Consider the following 20,672-nt stretch of genomic DNA (forward strand, 5'->3'; position numbering starts at 1 on the left):
CCTCGTTCGATAAGATGTGCTCTAAAATGCAAGATTTTAGTTTTGAATTCCTCTTCAGAGGAGTTTGTTCGGGGAAGTCTAAGTGCTTCGCCCTTGATTAAACCCTTTTTTTTACCCGTTAAGGGGTGGCAACTTGAGAAATGCGTATACAGAAATGTTCCAGTAGTTTGAAATGGGTTTCTATATCGATCAGTGTAAAACGCAGACTACATACTGCAGACTGCAGACCGGGCGTAAAATGCAGACTGAGGGTAAAATGCAGACTGCAGACTGCAGACCGGGGGTAAAATGAAGACTGCGGGTAAAATAAAATAATAATGAAAAACGAGTTATAAGGATAAAATAGAGTGTGTTTGCAGCCGTTTGTACTTTCGCACTGAAACCCAACACAGCTCCCATCGCTTTGGTTGCCCACCGCATGTTATAAATCCCGATTTTCATCGAACTCTGTAAGAATTGAAGCTGTTTGAATCCCTTTTGTTGTGGAAAAAAGTATGATAGTTTCGTTAAGTGAATTGCTTTTAGGCAAAAAAATCACCACCCCGTAATTCTACCGTCCATTTTGCTGCACTGCACAAAGTCACCGAGTAATTACCCAAAAACTTAATTTCTTTTGACACGCATTTTATGGCATCCTTTTGAGACTTCATCATAGCCTGCAGCATTCGTTCGTCTTTCTCTTCCGATCTTTGAAATGCCTCTTGTTGGGCCTCAAACATGTGAAGTATGGCGTTTTTTGTGTCCGTAGAATCGATTCTTTACGTCCTCCGCTTTTTTCGTTGAAGACCTGACTGATTTTTCTTTTCAATCGGTTGTTTGATTCTGTTGTTGTCTCCTGGTTCCGTATCGGTAGTGGGATCAACAGTTGTTGCAACGCAATCACCTTCCTCAACCGCACTTACTTCTTAACTGCCTTTTCTCTTTTGTGAAGCCACGTTGGCTTCCTTCACAAATTTGGGGTTGACTTTGTCTGAGCTGGCCATGAATTCATCGATGTCATCATAAAATTCGCAGGTCTTGAGGTCTCGTCCGGGGGAGAGGACAAAACGCGGAGCCCTACTCCATGGAGTACCCAAATGGAGTACCCCTAAAAATCATTTATTGGTCAAATTAAATACTTAATAAGCATCCCGAGGTATTTATCGAATATGCCTCTCCAGTCTTCGATGTGTCGATTCCGGCTTCCCTGCACAATTGAATAAATTCATCCATGATACTCTCCCATACACTTTTCTTGCCGTGAGCGCTTCTCGTTGTTTTTAGCAAGTTATGATATTCTTTGCAAGCTAATATCAGGCATTTAACCTCTGGATTCGACCAGCTACAGCGCTTGCTTTTCGCTTCAGATGATCCACTTGTTAAAGACCTGCAACTGCTGGTGCTTTCGGCTGAGCTACAAGGACGACCAGCCGACGGAAGAAACTAGAAGTGGCCTCGAACAGGAAAACAAGGAAACTGCTGATACTGATTTACATTTGGCGGTTCTTGCACAAGATAGGAAGCGCCAGCTTCCTCAACACTTCACTGCGTCATACGCTGCTCAAACAGATATCCATTTCTGTACTGAACAGCGCTATCAGAATCCTGTTCGATATCATTACGGTATAAACAGAACTGCGACATGCCATCAAATTAAACTATAATCTACGTACGGTACAAATAGAAATGTAGAGAATACTCACATAATTGCACGAAAGGCTGCCATGTTGTTTACACAGTTCATCACAGCACGTGGTTTCCTTGCGTTCGGCAATCTTGTGATTGGCTGAGCTGCTTTGGGGTCTCGTTAACCATAAGACTTACATCTGGAACTGTCATGGGCAATTCTTTTGTTCTTTTTGCCGTATCCATGGAAATTCCCCGGAGGCAGTTTCACTTTGGGCAGATCAGTTACACATAAAAAATTGCTTCCCCGCGGGAAAAAGCCACTTACCCAAGGGCAAAAAGGCTAGTGTAACCGCAGCTATTGTAGACTATAATGAAGGCTTCAGGATGGGCAAGAAAGTCTACCTTTTGGAAGTCTTAAACAAACCCGTACGTTGTAATGAGAATTTGGGGAACAATTTGTATTCCGCAGTTTTCTCAATAAAATGTTATATTTTGCTTAAATTTGTTTCATTGCCACACTGCTTTAAAGTCTCACGTGACTTCGTAGTGACGTAGACCAACGACGAAATAGAATTAGAAAATTAAACGAGGCTTACCCGTCATTGGTCCAATGACTCATAGAATTCCAATCAAACTTCACCTTACAGGTAAGCCTCGTTTAATTTTCTAATTATAAACTAGCAATAATAAAGGATTTGTGAGATGCGTTCGAGTCCACCTGCTTTGTCATCGACGAGGCTAAAGAAAGTTGTTGTATATTTTGGTGAGAATCATTTTGTACCGCTTTCTAGTAATTTTTCAGTAACTAAGGTATCGCACTATATGTATTTATCAGCATTATGGGATATCTGTAGATTCCGAGCAATGCGACTTCCATAATGTCGGCGAAGGTATCAGCGGCCGGTCTCCCATCGAAGTACTAACCCTGCTCGACAGCGCTTAACTTCAGTGGACCAATAGGAATGTGCTCCCTTCTATTATTATCGAAAACTGTGGCTATATGGCAAAACATTTTTCATTTACAGTGACTGGAATGAATTTTGTGAGCTTTCGAAAATGTTCAGGGGAATAAATTCATGCAAGGCCTTGTTTTAACTTGAATTTTAATATATCGAAGTTAGTCTATTGCTCTCGTGAGACTTGAATGCTCTTTTACAACAGCGACGACTGAAAATGGCCCTTTTTTGCAGCCCTTTGGGGTCCTGGCCAGATTCTCAATTTATTTCATATAAGAAATTCCTTGTGTACTTGCGCCAAAATCTGTTGCCAACCCTCCATTTTAAATTCCAGGTTTCCCTCGTTGCCACTTAATGGAAGCAAGACGTGTTTGTCAGTGTAAACAGACTGATTATCGCTACCCATTAAAAGTTAATAAGTTTGTGTGCAGGTATGGCGCAGTCCCCTCTCACCAATGTGGCCCGAGTCGATTCTCATACTCGGTGTCATATGTGGATTGAGTTTGTTAGTTCTCTACTCTGCATCGAGAGGTTTTTCTCCGGGTACTCCGTGTTTCCCCTCTCCTCAAAAACCAACATTTGACTCGATTTGTGTTAATTGTTGATTTCAGTTTACGGTGTCCCCAATTAGTGCGCCAGCGCTACAACGACTAGACAGTAAAATAAAGTTCCTTTCCTTTCCTTTTCCTTGTAATAGATCTTAATAAACTTACATCTAGCCATCCCACGTAAACGCCTCAAGGCGTCTTGTTAAGTTAGTTTTAGATCAAAAACAACTAATTATTTGAGCACAACATGCAAGAAACGTGAGATCTGAGGAACCACAAAATTAGAAATTTATGTCACGAAAGCGTGTGAAAAACCAACAGCAGTGCTAGCCAAAGTAACAACCCAAATGTGCGAAACTATCGAGGGCAGCTTCCATTCATCACCTGATGTTTGTCCTCTTCTGAGAGAAACGTATATTCTCACTTCACGTGCTAAATCTCTTACTCTACTCTCAATCTAATCGAATGTTGACCCGAAAGTCTAGCTTCTGCGTAGCTTCCATGCGCTCTGAAGCCGTACACTGCTGAAACGTGGTCACAACTGCAATAACTTCTTCGAGATAAAAAAGCAAATTCATGAACACGTTAATCTGAAGTATGACAAGATATATACGTGACGAACACAAAAGCAATGGTAATGGATCACAAATAAAAAGCTTTGGCTGCCTGAATGATTTGGGTTGTATAATTCCTATAGAGTGAGCCGAACATATTTTCTTTTCTCCCGCCCTTACCATTCCGGAAACGAAACACTATTTGTTTTTTAAATAGCTTCTTGTTTGTAAATAATTGTTGCATAAATTAAATTTGATCAAGAATTCACCTAAATGCGCAGCACATAAGCTTAAAGAAGTATTGTTGGCTTCCCAAATAAACTTCATTTTAAACTAGAATGACTAAACAAATATTTTCTGGCGTGCAAACCTATGGCTACCTATCATTTGCAAGAAAGAACACTTGAAATACACAATAATAATAATAATAATAATAAATTTAGTACTTATTCCAAAACATGTCTCAATGGACTTTACAATAAAGAGAAATATTAAAAATATGATAGCAATTTGTTTTAAAAAATATGAGAAAAAGATAAATATCTGGATATAAAAAGTATATATTTATATATATACATAGTCAAGTCAGAAAGTCGATAGCATTGTCAAAAAGAAATGTCTTAAGTTCTTTCTTGAAAATTTCTACAGAAGCTGCATGTTTGATATAGGAGGGTAGTTGGTTCCAGTGCTTAGGTGCACACGAAGAGAAAGCACGTCCATCCATAGTAATGGCTAACTATTCTTGTCAACTCGCACTTCACATATCAACTCACATATGCAAATTAGTTAAGTCCGAATCATTGCGAACAACATCAATCCACAAAGTCAGAAGGATCTCAAAAAACGTTTTACAGCCAAAAATTCTATTGCAACAAACAACATTTTTTCTATTAGAAGGAAGGGAAAGACTTTCCATTTTATTGCGTGCGTGTGAAAAACCCGATACACCGCAACTAAATAAATTTCCCACCAGTGTTTAGGATCAAACCCTTTTCTGAAGAACCTTTTCAACAGAGATGCGATTTCAGTAAACACAAGGGCAGTCAAGGCGTTCGATTCCTTTCAATGAGTTTGTTATTTCGCCATTTGGTTTCAGTATCGTACATAACATCAAAATTAGTAAAATATTATAAATACAGCTCACTTTCATACGGAGATGCAATTGTTTTAGAAGTCCTTTACTCGTCGCTTTTAAGATTCCAGATATCTATTTTGCACCGCCTTGTTTATCCAATTGACGTTCCATTCCCTGAGCTCGATAAAGGTATATTTTGTTTAAAAATCCACCAAAACACCATTCGCCTTACGACAACTTTGACGTTGTTGCAGGTTAATTAAATATTCTGCTGTGCCCACCGGATAAATTCTACGCATTTCTACTATCCCCTGAAATCTACCAAAATACGCCCAGAAGACTCTACGCACAAAGACAATACTTAGCAGGGCTAGGGTTTCCATTTTCTCGACACGGAAAAAAACGGAGGAATTTAACTTATATTCTCACCCAGTAATAAACGGGATCATATTGGGTTATGGGCAACCGGTCCTGACAACTTTTTAAAGAGTCCAAGAGGTCAACCTGGATCCGACACAGGAACATGACCCCAACTGCATTCGGCTACGAATGAAAGCACGCCCGATTTTATGATTCGCGTCTTTGTACGACGCCTACCCCCGTGACGTTTTCAATGCGGGACTCCGATCACAAAGCGCTTGAATTATGTAATCCATTATCGGACTTGTAAGTGGAGATGGTTTTGGGGGGGGGGGGTTACAATACTTAATCAGGTCTGAAAACCCACTGTCGTGGAATTTACGTACCTCCGTCCCAATATAATGACAGAATATTAACAGAAAAAGACAAAAGGAAAAACCCAGGACTAACATTTTCAGCTGACTGTTTATCTTGAGATACAAAGGTAATTGTAACACTCGAAAATGGCCCATAAAGTTTCGGGCCCCTTTCAGGTGTCATAATTTTTGCATTTTATGAACGGAGGGATTTGAAGTCATCAAACTTCACAATCATTTTGCTTTTTGTCATTTTAAGAACACGTCAGAAGAACTGCTTGTCAAGCGAATGGCAGTTTAATTAATTGCGCTTCTCGGGACGTTCGAGAAACGCCGGGCCCCTTGGGCCCCTGATTACCATCTACTTTCAAAAACTCAGTTTATGGGGGACGTAGGCCCTCAATCCCGTCATCCATTGCCATTCACCTGTGGAATAACCTGATCTCAAACTAAGAACCTGGCAAAACATTTGCATTTCAAATACAATTCATGGCGCTTGGTCGACACTTCAGCAAGACGTGGATGAGATCCAAAGAAACTTGATCAAGGCTCAGGCGCAATATCATCATTTGTCCCGGTGCGCCGTTAAATGCATAAGAATATGGGAATTCCTATTATAGCAAATTTCGTAGGACAGTTTTGCTAATTGTAAAATATTAAAAACTATTATTATATTTTATTAATATCATTTCGTTATTCGCGGATGATTTTGTTTCAAGTCAGTTGAACGTTTAGATTCTCTCTAAACTAGTTTTGAAAATGACCTTTATGTATTATTTTTTGCGCTTACCTGACAGTCTTGAGCTAAGAAATACAACGTTCTATTTGGTTTGTCCGTAGTAATGTTGAGGGCTGGTGATTTGTTATATGCTGCTACCCGTTACGACCTGTTCTCTCCGTGCTTTGTTTCCTTTATTTTGACCTTCTTGATACATCAACGCCACGTACTCTGCAATCTTTGCCGGCTCTATTTTTCTTATTTGTAAAATCGAATCTTAAAAGGAAACCAACATTTGTCCGCTCAGTAATAAGTGATCAAATGCTTGAAGACAGTTATTTGGAAATCAGCGATGTGGACTGCGCTTGGGTGCGTTGCTTTAAATGATTCTATAATAATTTTCTATTCACATTAGGTTCAAAAAGATATCTGTAATAACTGATTCGCTCCTGGTTGTTTTTCTGACAGCTTGTACGCGTTTGGTCCGAATTACCAAGATATCAGAGAATACAAGAAGCTAAGACGGTGAGACTTATTCGTAATAAACGGAGCAATGGACGATTCTCCGATCATGTGATATGCAGCAGAGGGGGTCCTTAGCCCGTTAGCTGAAACTAAATCCAGCCAAAATATTCCGTCTTTTCACTTTACATGAAATATCCTTTCTAGACTGAGGGGGGAATCTCTTGCATTCCAATTCCAATTACCTCGAAGGCGATTCTGGGTTTCTTAAAGGCAGTTTCGTTCGCGCTTGAGCAACTTTAGCAATAACAAAACAATGGAATTATTTAGTTTTCTGAAATACTTACTGACAGTAAGTGTGTCGGCAGTCGTAAGTCTTACCTCGGATTGGTCGGAGATTTAGAAAGTGATTGTAGTGTAGAGATTCATTTTATATCGAGTGATATTCATTCGTAAGTGAAAAGATTTATGTTTTGCAAGCCAAATTTCCTTTCCTTTAAGCAAGAATTATTTTCTAGAGGCACTTGAAAGCAAATAAAAAAACTTGGAATTCTTGTCGTTTTTGTCTCCCGTTCAGTAGCCCTTTTTCTTGCGGCAGACAGCTAACAAACTGAAATATAACAAGTCAAGTTCCATCTGTACCGTCTAAAGATAAATTTAAACGTTACTTTGCAACCCAATAATATATCATTTCTGTGAACCCTCGACAACTCAGTTGTAAAAATCTTGGCTAAAGTAACTGCTTTGATGAGCCGATCAGCTCGACCTCAACACGACAGTTGTTTCGGGACAAGTATGTAATTCACTGGCCGGAACACCCGTATTAAGAATAATTGTGCCCGAGGACTTGCATTATCTACCAGCCCTCAGTTGTTGAAAAGGTGAATAATGCTATCCACCGGATAAATCACTATACAGGAGATAAACACTAGCAAAACCAATTGAGTTACCCAGTGGATAGCACTACCCACCCTTGGAACAACTGGAGCCAGGGGGTTGAATTCAAGAAAGAGGGCACAGTTTTTTCCAATGGACCAGCTGCTGCCGGTTGAAGATAAGGAACACAGTTCAAATTTGTATGAGATTCATAATGAACCATTCCGACTGCTTCTCTGAAGCGAAATTAATTCCACCCGCTCTGGAAACCAATCAGATTGCATGATTTTCGGAATTCTTTCTAATACGTGACCGTTTTTGAAAAATATTAACAGATAAGGGAATTAATTAAAATTATTTTTGGTGTTAACATGAAATGAGATGATTGGTCAGCAGACAAAAAATCGTCAGTTGATTTTCTTGACACGTTTTCACAGAAAGACAATTCAAATGTTTCATTTATTCAGCACCTGCCAATGTATACATAGTCATGAGTAGTTAATATGCACAATCTAGCGTCAGAATAAATAAGACCTGTCTTGTCGACTGACTATGGAATTTGACAAAGGTATTAAATGCTCTTCTCTGTTCATCGCTGCTTTGGACTTATTAGGGACGAAAAAGGTAAATCATTTATGAAATACAATTATGTATACCTACATGACTCTTTACCTTCCGAATGACTTAAGAAATGAGCAGCTCTATGTGCTTCTAGATTCGTGTAAAAATACATGTCGTAACGGCTTGAGAAAATCATTTACTTTCTCAGTGTCTTTCAGTTATTAGTCCAGGAGTTTTGCAGACATGGAACTGAGATAGTTGGAATTTTCTAACATATCAATCGAATCAATCAAAAGAGTTCCGTTTAATAGTTTACCATTCGTAGTTAACACACTGTCTTGCTCACCTCATTTTACAGTTGTTCGTTCTCTGTTCGCTGTTAAACTTACCCTTTCCATAACGCCAATCAACTCGGTTTAACTGCAGGAACTAAGAGCATAGTACATCTGCAAATATTATTCACAGATTCCAGCATCAGTTATAGATGAAAAATATCTTCCACATTTGTTAAGTTTTAGTAACTGCATGTGCGAATAAATTAAAAGAAAGCACATGCCCTGTTTATACCAACAGACGCTTCAAAATTCCTAAAAAAATGTCAGTGTGAGCGATACTCGTATATTTTGCCCCACACTTTGCAAACAAATAGGCAATGGCTGACAAATGAATTAATACCATTGGGTTCCAAGTCTATCACGAGGCAAGAGATTGGTCGTAAACCACCTGCAAATGATAAGTACATAAAATGATGGGAGTTAACATATATGAGCCGGTTATTTAAACGAAATTTACCTTAGACCGCAGTTTGCAACAAACATATTAGTTCCAGAAAATCTGGAAGTGAGATGGCTACAATTAGGCTAATTTATCGTCCTCTTTCTTTCTCGAAAACGATCTTTGACTATGAACAGCCATTAAATACTTGTACAAAACAAAATGCTTTGGAATGCGGGTTTTTTTAAATATCCGGACCAATTTGTGCTAAAGAATTGGTCTTTATGTAACCTTAAAATCAAACGCTAACATATTATTCTCTTCGCGATTTTTACCTGTAACCTTGGGAACCTATACTGGCATAATGCAACCTCAACTTGAGCTCTTATTGCAGACGCCGAAAACGCAAGGGCGACAGAAGAATTATCATACCTGAAGAAGCATATTGTATAGATGAAGAATATCTTCCACATTTAGAGGAAATCAAGATTCAAGAAGAACCATATCCTCTCCAAGATGGATCATCTGTTTCTTATGAATCAGAATACACAAAATTCAAATATTCCATGGGCGGAAACATCAAGTTCTACGACGAACACATAGCTTTAACAAGTCCACGAAAAAAGATAAAAACGCCCTCTCAATCTTTTAGAGGTATGGACCGAAGTATGGAGAGCACATTTAATTCTTCGCTTTCTGACAGTGTTTTAACCGAGAAGTTTGGAAGCATGGATATGACTCCAGTGATTTTCAACGAAAAACAGGAAAACGCACTTAAAGAGGAATCGCCGCAAAGTCTTGCGGAGAACGTGACAGAAATTAAAACGAAGCCTGAAAAGTTAGATGCTAGCGCTCAAATTCGCGCAACACTTGAAAGACTAAAATTATCTGAAAGCGCAACTTCGCAAAAAAGCAAAACTATTACAACTTTCTCAAGTGTTGCTAACAGCATAGCCAAAGTTGACTCATGGAAAACGGATTTTAACAATAGCTCGTCAATTCCTACTGAAGAAACTGCCCATTTAAGTGCTCAGAATGAGGGTTGCGTATCAGACATTTTGGACTGGACTCTTCAACGGCAACAAAATACCTCCTCGGGGAACGGCGCAAGAGTGAGAGATTATTCCCCTATAAGGTCCCTGGCGAGAAGCGATAATCTCTCAAATTCACAAGGAGAAACGGCAACGATTATTGACTCTGCAATGTATAGCTACGCTCCCGGGATGCCTGAGAAAAAGGTCAGTATTGAAAGAGGACATACAGCAAATGATTACAACACAACAGTGGGTGCTGTTGATGAAAAGTACGGACCAACAAACGAGATAATAGATCCGGAAAGGGTAAGCAGATACAACAGAACATTGCTTTATGTCAATGAACAAAACGAAACATTGAAAAATGGAGATTTCAACGAGTTAGACATGGAACTATCGGACCTAAGTTCGGATGTATTTACAGATAGTGAAATACCAACATCTGGATTCTTGTCTCAGTCGCGGGATGGAAAGAGTGACTTGGACTTTTACCCAGACTCTCCGACGACAGAGCAAGCATTTTCTAAGACTCCCTGTAGCTCAAGAAAGAATAGCCTGGAGTCTTATATCTCTGATGAAAGCCAAATATTTGGAGCTGATTTGGATTTAACAGCAGCTCTAAAGAAAAGTAAGCTACTGCCTGAACCTGCGAGGTGCACAGTTATGTGAGACCCGATAGAGATTTTCTTTAAAAGGAGATTATTAAAGGTCGTTTAGTCAACAACCATAGGCGATTCCACGCATAATTAATAAACCTAATTCGGCAATTTCCCAAGTTAGATTAGATTCGTTGACTGGCTGTGAATTACTGAATGTAAGTGTATAATGGATTTGCTACTAACTCATGTCTTTACGAAGCATCACTATTTTAATTCCCTTTTATTGGAAATTCCGTGGATAAATAGCTAGTATACTGCGGTGCCTGGCTACTAATTTAAATTCATTTGTTTTTTCTTCGATTTTGTTTGTAGCCGTGGTGTTAGCGAAAAAACCTTCCACATTTAGTTACCTTTTTAGACGAAGTAAATTATTCTTGAGTGTAGGAATAGCTCATGATACATGCTTCGAACTTTATAATTTGTTTGAATGGACAAACGGCAGTCATTTTCTTCCTCGAGATACAACTATGTAATTCATTTTTGACGTTACATGTACATTGTTTCATTGCAGAGGTGCAGAAGCTCGAACCAAATGGCGCGATGCATGTACATTTAGAAAATGGGAACAAAAACGAGGTATAAAGTGAAAGAGACCGCGATTGAACTCCTTCAAATAACAGCAATGTTTTCTGTCCTTCACCAAGAATTGGATCCCTTTGGAATAATATCGATCAGGGGTGACTAGGATCGTGTTTACTTTGTCTAGAACAACAGAAACGACAAGCCATATCGGAACCAACGAAAACTGAGAGCGTCTTTAACCAAAGTACAAACGAAATACACGTACTAATGACAAGCAAATTTATTGAGGACGGAGCCTACTATTGTTATTGCGCATACGTTCTGCGCATCTCTCTATACTCGGGTTTCCTATCGGTGATGCTTACCAATACATTGATATTTTTGCCCGGCTTAAAGCTCTCCGGAGAAAGTAGATCTTAGTAAGTACTCTTAGTATCCAAAAAGAAAATTGGGAGTAACCATGCATTTTTTAGAGATAATTAAGCTTCAATTTGAGAAAGAACGCCATACATTGCTTTGTATTTTAAAGCTCTTTACAAATATCATTCATCAATTATCTTTGAGGGTTACCCTCAGTTTTCTTTTTGGATTTCAATAACACTTGTTAAGATCTACATTTCCTGCATAATCATAAACCGGGGCAAAAATAGCTTTGAATTAGTAGGCACCGTCCTTAAATTGTCTAAAAGAACGCGTTTGGTTATGAATTTGGATCACTCGTAACAATGATCAGGTGTATCCTTTTGCTATCCCAAGGTCCACTGGAAGGATCACAGGTTAAATTCAAAACAAATATATCACAGATCTACAATAAGTGGAATGCAAAGGATCGAAAGGGTGGTTATTTTACGTCGATAAACAACGCAACTGGTCTAAATGGTATCATTTGTGATCGTAGCCTTTACATATCATCAAGCTGCTTGATCTTTTTAAAACACCAATTTTTGCTCCTCAAATGTTTTACATTCTGTGAAAATGATATCAAGGCAAGACAATTCACCTGCGTTCATTTGCGCCTTCTTCTTTTATGTTTATCTACTTTTTGTCAAACACATTTTCGTTCTTGCCGTTACAGTATAAAGCTGCGCCCTCTGTGGTAAAAGGTGTAAAGGCCAAAGTAAAATTGACTCAGAATACAAAACATAAAACGGGTAAGATATCTCAGTGAATATCATTGATTTGTACGACCAAAAGCCTTTGAAAAAAAATGAAATGTTTATTCGTTTCGTTCTTTCTTTTAATAGCTGGTGGTTTTGGAAGAACGGAACCCAAGAAGAAGGACTTTGCAAGAAATGTAAAGTCAAAAGTGGACTCTTTCAGTAACATTGGACATGTGCCCGGTGGAGGACGAATCAAGGTAATTAGAGATTATCTGTGGCCTTACTCATCATAATCTTTCTATATTTCAATTTTTAATTAAACACAACTTCGCGACAACAAAAGAAAGCAAGGCGGAACTCAATTTTACCAATGCGCGGTTATTTAAAAACTATAAGAAAGGTACTCGGAAAGGCCAAGTTTAATGCAGATGAACTTCTAACCGTCTTAACCTAGCTAGAAGCGACCACGCGACAACAAAAAAAGTAAGGCGGAATTCGATTTTACCAATGCGGTTATTGAAAAACTATAATTATATAGCTAGAGGTTAATCCGCAATTGTCAGCATAGCTATTATTCTTCCCTTAAAACTGTCCAATTAAGGATTAATTTGGATAGTTTTAGATAAGGTTTTCCTTTAGAAACAGGCAAACTGCCCAATTTAGAAAATATAGGACAGTTGGTTTAAGCCAATCAAATCCCAGAAATTACAATAGGTAATAGAAACTAGCCAATCAGCACAAAGCATAGCATCAGCGCTGTTGTCTGTTTGTAGTAGTTGACAATGGGGGAGCTTTACCAAACTTTTCCATTTCTCAGGACTTTTTCAACTGATGATATCACAGCAATATATGTAATAGGACTACATGCTGTCCACTTTGGAAATAATTGGATGAGAAAAATTCTGAGGACAGCCAAAATAGGACGAGGCCGTAGGCCCAGTCCAATTTGACAGTCCGAGGAATTTTTCTCATCCAAGTATTTCAAATTGGACAAGCATGTAGGCCTGTTACCAATTAATTATATAGCTATTCAGTTGTAATTGGGAATTGCTCAGTCAAGCTATTATTCTTAAGGAAAGGCAAACTAAAGTATTGTGAATTATTTTTATTTGCAAAATATTACCTGAACTCCAAAGGAATTCTTCGTTTAAGGAGGCTAGAAATAGTTTCTTTCTTTTTCAATCAAATAAACATATTCTGTCCTTAGATACAGTTAGGGCAATCATATTAAGGTGAAATCCGGCCAGGATATTAAGTACCCATCGTAGATTTCTCACATTATATTTTCCTCCAAAATAACGTTACCATGGCAACGATATTAGGCATTTATTTGAGCCTTAAAATCAACTTATGTTGCCTTTTTTCAAGAAACGGAACGGTGAAATTTTCCCATTTAGTGTTACCAGATAATGTTAGAAATACTCTCTAAAATATTTAAAATTCAACAAAATCTGTAGGTCAGTTTTCCAGAAAAATAAGTTTTTTTGAAATGTGTCTCTAATTTTTTTTTTCACCTACAGAATTTTTTTTAAATTTGAAAGACAAACGTTTTAAATTAATCTAAGCTAACATGCAAAAAATGAAAAAAATTCACCGTCCGGAAGCAGAGATATAAACGAGTAAAGATGCAAAATCAGGAAAAATGAGGGGGTTACAAGATCGACATTTACGCATGCGTCACCCGCTCATTCGAATGCACGCGCGAGTTGAGCTGAAGGTCAACACAAACGGATTTAAATGACCATTAAACCGTTTGTGTAGAATTTTCGTAGTTTTCATGAATAGATGTCTATTTATATTCATGTCTATAGGAATTAGAAGAAAGGAGAGCGAAATTAGCGGTATTTGCTAATTTCTTGCGACCGATTTGAATCACGAGCTGACGCGAGCAGCTTACGAATTGCGTGTGTGGGTACGCGCGCGCGCTCAGCTGAAAACCCTTTCGAGCCTCCTTAAAGCACGAGAGGCATTTTTTTGCTTTCCGTAACCCTGCGCTCGCTCCAAGTTGTTGCCTTGAGTTTGCAAATTCACGATCTCGCAAAATCCTGTAGTTTCTGCCACAGTTATTTCAATGACGGTCCAACAAGCACTGCATCACAACCTAACTTTCTGGTTCGTATTCGTGACGTCCTTTTTTCTAATTTCAACGAAAAAAAAAAGGCAAAGAACTGCTTCTAGCTCATGACAAGGGATATCTTCCAACTTTCTCGCTTCGTTACGCTTCTCCTTCCACTCAGAAAACATTCAGCCAAGGTTTTGTACTCTTGGAGGTGTTTTAGTTTTGGTTTCTGCCTCTCAGGTTGGCAAGCTCTTCTTCTGGCAACGTAGGAATTTTGTCATTTGCGGTGATATCGTTGAAAAAGTCCTGAGAAATGTAAAAATTTGGTAAATCTTCGTGGCTAAACTCTGCCATTGTCAACTACCACAAACAGAGACAACGGCGCCGACGCTTTGCTTTGTGCTGATTGGCTAGTTTCTATTACCTATTGGCTTAGACCAACTGTCCTATATTTTCTAAATTGGACAGTTTGCCTGTTTCTAAAGGAAAACCTTATCTGAAACTATCGAAAGTAATCGTTAATTGGACAGTTTTAAAGAAATAAAGAATAATAGCTATGCTGACAATTGCGGATTGACTACCAGCTACATAATTATGTAGTAAATTATCAAATGCAACGCAACTTCATTGGAGGTCAGCTATATTGTATTCAGCTGTAGAGTTCATTGTTTCTGTTGCATATGTATGGAAAATCGTATGAACGCGAGTGAATTTCGTGATTTATGGGCAAGGGTGATGCGAATTCAATTTGAGAGCTTCCAAAACATCACGAGTGACCATAAATCACGAAATTCACGAGCAAGTTATCATATGGTTTTTTGTTTATTGTATACTCCACAAAATTACTCCATCGCTGTTTCTATAGCAACTTTCGTATTGCACTCTATAACCTCGTTTGTTCTCTATAACCCATTAGGCTCATGCATTCATCAGAAACGCGATATTCTTTTGAGTAAAAAAGAATTGTTTTCTGATCCAAGCCCCAGAGCCGTTGTAACAGAGTCGCCCTCAGCCAGTCGTTTAAATTCAATTTTCTTACAAACATTTCCTGTTACCAGCAGGTTCCTTCCAGCAAAGTGAAGCCGCCAAAAAGTGTGGATTCCAGGACAGACACTCACGGAATTGAGGCATACAGTCATTTACCCTCAGAATTTCAGGAAATTGCAAAACGCCTGGCTAAACAAGATAGGGAAATGCGAAAATCTAAAATTAGTAGTAGCATCTCTAGCCATGGGAGCCGCTCGCGATCAAGGCATTCAAGTCATGGATCAAGCCGAGCAGACAGCATCAGTCCCGAAATAACATCTAATTTCAAACCAAATATTCGGCTGGGAAGATTTTCGGGGTCATCTCTTAATCTAAATACTTTGAACACAGGCATGGGACACAACACAAGTAACAAATCCTCGCCAAATAGGCCTCCAATAAACAGATCACCAAGCATTCGATCCAGGCCCACAACACCGAGTCTGAGTCGTTCTCATCCAGCAACTTTTGCTACGTTATATGATTCCCGATCAAGACCCTCTTCAAGACCTTCATCACGACCAAATTCTAGACCCTCTTCCCCTGTTTCATGTTCACGTAATGCATCGCCCACGAATGGAGAACGATCAAGTGGCTCTCCCCTTCCATCCAGTGGTCAAAAACTAATGACTAGTCGTCGACCATCACCGAACACTAACCGATCGAAAACTAAATTGGCAAATGGAACAGGAGGACGCTTGACTGGTTTGGTTGGATTATCAAGCGTAGAAATAGGCCTATGTAAGTTTATCTGCAATAGTGTTAGGCATCCGCCTTGTCTTCATGTCACGATAGTTCTTTATTCCCTTCCAGTCCCTATGTTAGCTGATTAATTCGCAAGTCCTGACTTGCGGAGGCCGTACGAGCTTGAAATTCAGACTGCTTTCCACACTTGCCTTCAGCTTGCTTTGAAGTTCTCATTTTGTTACTAATCACGTCTTTCTCTTGCTGTTGGTCCTTTTCAGCATCAAGATCTGTATTCCAAGTGGTTCCAGTCCGCAAGTGAAAAGCTCAGTTAAATGCAGTGATCCACAGCCCTAAGTCTTGGATATTTACATTGTGTTTTCCAGTAATCCAAGAAAACCCATGCTTGATTAACATTGGCAGCGTGATTTCTTTCTTCTTAAAGAAGAACTGATAAGAAAATACAAGGCTCGCTTTAACATATCAAATAGTTGCTTAACACCCCGATTATTTGATTAACCTTAACTAATTTTCAGATAGCTTTCACTTTCTTTAAAATAAACAGTTATCCTCACAAATAAATCGCCTCTCTCTCCTTTATATTGTTACCAATATAAAAGTCACTGACCAACACAATCCTTCTGCTGTCCAAATTGCTGACAACGGTTTTTACTTCCCGTAACAGTATATGTCGGCATTGCAGCATTAAGACAGGAAATACTGGGACATGAAACCTGCTGCTGGTTTTCAATATACAGAATCATTCTGTTTTCCACGCCTGATCGTGATAGCATACGTAAATGTTTCCCACGTACAAAGGATTTTAAGTTGTAATAAGCTCTTCGTACTGCTTTCAGACCTCTTGGGAGAAGGTATTTTCATGTGTACTTTTGACAATATTTGTAGACTTTTTCATGGTCGGGTCCACCCACAAACGAAACAAGCAGTTCACCAGAGTGCGTTGGATAAAACTTAGCATAACTATTCTTAGTGTAATTTTTAGGGTAGTTTTGTTCTCGTTTTAACAAGCTGCGAGGCTCTAAAGCCACAGAGGTTGTCTTTGTGAAAATTGTATTTTGTTCTGCATGTCAAGTCTGAACAATATCCATGGGTCTTATACTTTGTCATGAAGAACATAACCGGACAATTGAGTTCCTTTTGAACTTTGCGCCTTGCGCCATATTGATCTGTCACAGATGACGACGTCTGACGCGAAGTATTAGAGGATGGACAGAAGGCACATAATTTGTAGGCTGTTTGGATAGTTGAGTACGTTTATGAAACGTCATGGTCTCACGTAAACATTTCATCATTTCGTGAGCTCCAATTAGACCCCTTCCACACGCATCCATTTTTGTGGATTCTCCTTTCGTCCACACGTACCGGCGAATCCGGCATGCGACTGATCCGCAACTTTTTGAACCCCTTCTCCAGAGTGGCAGGTTTTGAATACGCAAAGAATTCGGAATCGTTTGGACGGTTGAATTTAGATATTTTCAAATCCAATGACGTTACAAACTCAGATCCAATCTTTACCGCTTAAATATTCAACATAGACCTTTTTGCAGATACGGCGGCCATTCAAATCAAATTTGCCCGTCCACACGTATCCGGATTCGTTCTATATCCAGGACTCCTCTGTGACTATTATCAACAGAGCATGTGCCACAAGGCGTACGAATTGGCGACAAGATTCGTTCTGCAGCCATAGACCTTTTTGCAGATACGGCAGTCATTTTGATTTCTATTGTTTCAAATAGCTATTATGGGATGCCCAGGGGGCAAATACATATTAATTTGCCCCCTGAGCATCCCATAATGTCTTTCGAAACAATAGAAATCAAAATGACTGCCGTATCTGCAAAAAGGTCTATGGCTGCAGAACGAATCTTGTCGCCAATTCGTACGCCTTGTGGCACATGCTCTGTTGATAATAGTCACAGAGGAGTCCTGGATATAGAACGAATCCGGATACGTGTGGACGGGCAAATTTGATTTGAATATGTCGCGCGTGGACGTGAAAATTTTTGAATCCGCAAAGAACTGAAACGTTGTAGATTAAAAAATACCCGGATACGTGTGGGCAAGGCTTAATGGCAACTCGTTAATGACAATGCGAGTGGAAAACTAAAATCACACGCAGAAATCCGAGGGTGAGTCATCAAGAACCAAATCCTTTGAACTCAATTACAACAATACATATATGCACTTTCAGTTCATCATTTTATTCAATTTGAAACAAAGCTTTGTACACATTGAAGTAAATTATATTAAACTTTGGCTATATTCGAATAAGATAAGAAGACATCTTTTATCAATTTATGCAATAATTTCTTGATATGATTGTTCACAAATTACTTAATTTGGCTGCAAGAAAAGATCCTGGTTCAACAGGTTTTGTCTTCGAGCGCGTTCAATAGCAGACATCAACAGACTTTGACATCTGACTTGTGAAAAGTCCATCTGATCATAGGGCTGAAAATAGAATTAAATAACGAAAGTTGCAGTTCACATTGCACAAGGTTGACATCAGACATAGTCTAGACATAATTCGATGCTACTCTGCTTAGATTAAATTTGAACGTAGCTTAAAAAGTTACAATTCAAATCCCCAGTGATTCGAAACTCGTGCCGGTCTATTGTCTTCACCCTGATAAAGACACTTGACTGGAGTATCGGAACTGTGGGTTGTAACCTTTTAGAAGCTTAAACTTGGTCACTGAAAAGTGCTACCACGAAGGTGAACACGTAATTAACCACTTCCCTAGGAGCTTTTCAGGGTCACTTTACAGCACTTTACATTTATGTATGGCGCAAATGGCAGCCGTCTAGTTTACAATCTTAACTGAATAACAGGTAGTTTACACAGAATGAGTGAGAGACCACCACACCGGGGACGTAGCACGTCCCCTGCTCTTCTCAGACAGTGTGAAACGGGGCCTTCGGCTTATCGTCCTTATCCAAGAAGACTAGAAAGTCTAACCATTTGCAGATGACATTACAGTTATTTAAAGACCCTGAGTGTTGGTCCGGCTGGAGTTTTTGATCCCGCGACCTCCCCCACGGTAGTCCGATGCTCAACTTAAAAAAACCAACCGGTCGGCGGTGCAGTCAATGTGCTCTACAGGCTGTTACCATGGTGACGCATATAGATTGAAACAAGACCTAAAGGATGCTTTTTCCTCATTTGTGCAAAATCCACTCATTTGTTTTGCAGCTTTTGCTTCCTATTATTGAAATAAAGTACGCTTAAAGCCTGTTATCATAGAATTTCAACAGACGGATTTTCCATAATTCGTTGATAGACGTTTTTTAGTTTCCCTAAATGTTTTCCTGTCGAGTTTCTCATTTTTTTTCATAGATGAGTCATTTGTAGTTGGAACTTTTTTAATTCAAAATTTTTGCAAAATCTACTGACGGGTTTGCAAGAAATTTGGCAAAAAAACAGCCAACAGGATTCTCATCCTCAGAGCCCGCTTTTCTTTTTGGTCAGCACCAAGAACACGGACCGTGGCCACAGCCAAAATACACACAGTCACGGTAATCGAATAATAACCGTGAACGACCGTTATTGTTTGAAATTTTCGAGAATGCACAGAAGAGCCGGACGTCTGTGTTTCGCGGACTTCCTTCTTGGGCCGTGGCCAGAGTCCATGTTCTTGGTGCTGACCAAAAGAAAAGCCTGCACTGGCGACGAGAATATGAGCCAACAGCTGTTCTCAAATTTGGAGCAAATGCGCCTTAGTAGCATTTTGCTAGGTTCCTTTGAACGATTTTCGCCTCTAAAGCACGATGACATTTACGTAAATGAATCGAATTTACACTGCATTTCCAAACCATCGCAAGCAAACGAAAGAGTTCTCGATATACCAGCCGTACTTGTTTTGTTTTTCAAAATGCGCGCCGGCCTTTAATGAATATCACTGACCGCGGCAAAACTGTTTACAGCCACCTTAGCTACATTCAAATTTCTTCAACCTACAATTTACCGACAACTTTAGGTTTGGTTTGGTTTGGTTTAGGATTTATATAACGCACATATATTTTTCGCACATATCATGTCTCATGGCGACTTACAATTCTATCTCTAGGGTGAGGTCGGACGTAAGCTTGTAAGCAAGATAAGCAGGCACGTTTGGCAGCATATCGGTGAAAAACGTAGAAAGCAAAATTCAATTATGTTTTGGCAAATAAATCATTAATCAGGTCGGTACAGTTCAGGGGACATTTGCGACGTTTAAACTGAGTTGATGCAACTGTTAGAGGACAATCGCCCACGTAATTCTTAGCAAGACGACGTATTCCGAGTACAAGCGCGAGACAGCAAATTTCAGACTTTTTCCTTACCGTGAGCAACATGTGCAGTTTATGAAGAAATAATAATAGCATGGCCACACCAAAGAAATGCAGATCACCTAATCCCGAGCCTACAAAAAAGTACATAAAATTATAGATTTTTCGGTATAAACACCTTACGGCGGCTTCTCCTAGACTCTGCTTTACCTTAGCAGAGGTAGAAGACTAAGTACCTATCAGTACGAGCGGTTTTGAATACTAATCTTCGACGGTAAATTCAGGTCTTTCTATTTTATGTTGCCATAAAAACATCTTCATATTTGTTAACGAGATTTTCATCAATTGAGCCTCTGACGGCTTTAATGACATGAATGCATGGTCGGTCCGTTACCTGCCGTTGTATAATACTGAAGAGGTTTTACATTTTTGTTCTGCATGACTTGTAACAAGGGCTCGGAGTTGAAGCATTTGATCCATTGGTGTGATAGGATCCAAGCAATCCGA

The 20,672-nt window shown here is 39.2% G+C and overlaps 2 protein-coding genes across 4 annotated transcripts in view; one reads left to right on the plus strand and one right to left on the minus strand.

Moving 5' to 3' along the window:
- The first annotated feature begins 6,324 nt into the window (after nt 1-6,324).
- On the plus strand, nt 6,325-16,922 carry LOC138051636 (rho GTPase-activating protein gacF-like). Of its 3 annotated transcripts, none has more exons than XM_068897897.1 (8): nt 6,325-6,544; nt 6,644-6,700; nt 9,183-10,450; nt 10,993-11,057; nt 12,079-12,154; nt 12,248-12,360; nt 15,224-15,929; nt 16,154-16,454. In XM_068897897.1, exons 1-8 carry the CDS (start codon nt 6,528-6,530, stop codon nt 16,192-16,194), a joined length of 2,343 nt encoding a protein of 780 aa, XP_068753998.1. In that variant the 5' UTR covers nt 6,325-6,527; the 3' UTR covers nt 16,195-16,454. The 3 variants fall into 3 exon arrangements, with proteins under 3 accessions (XP_068753998.1, XP_068753990.1, XP_068754001.1); XM_068897889.1 differs by having other exon boundaries at nt 6,399-6,544; nt 15,221-15,929; nt 16,154-16,922; XM_068897900.1 differs by lacking the exons at nt 6,325-6,544; nt 6,644-6,700 and adding an exon at nt 8,034-8,137.
- Nucleotides 16,923-18,076: 1,154 nt separating this feature from the next.
- The window catches only part of LOC138058176 (uncharacterized), an 11,963-nt gene continuing 9,367 nt past the window's right edge, over nt 18,077-20,672 (minus strand). The window contains exons 5-6 of the mRNA XM_068904100.1: nt 20,220-20,299; nt 18,077-18,347 (exon numbers count right to left, since the gene is read on the minus strand). Coding sequence (XP_068760201.1) covers nt 18,231-18,347; nt 20,220-20,299 — 197 coding nt within the window. The 3' untranslated portion in view covers nt 18,077-18,230. The remainder of the gene's footprint in view (nt 18,348-20,219; nt 20,300-20,672) is intronic.

Source organism: Montipora capricornis, chromosome 1 (genome assembly GCF_036669925.1).
Source record: "Montipora capricornis isolate CH-2021 chromosome 1, ASM3666992v2, whole genome shotgun sequence".
NCBI classification, from domain to species: domain Eukaryota; kingdom Metazoa; phylum Cnidaria; class Anthozoa; order Scleractinia; family Acroporidae; genus Montipora; species Montipora capricornis.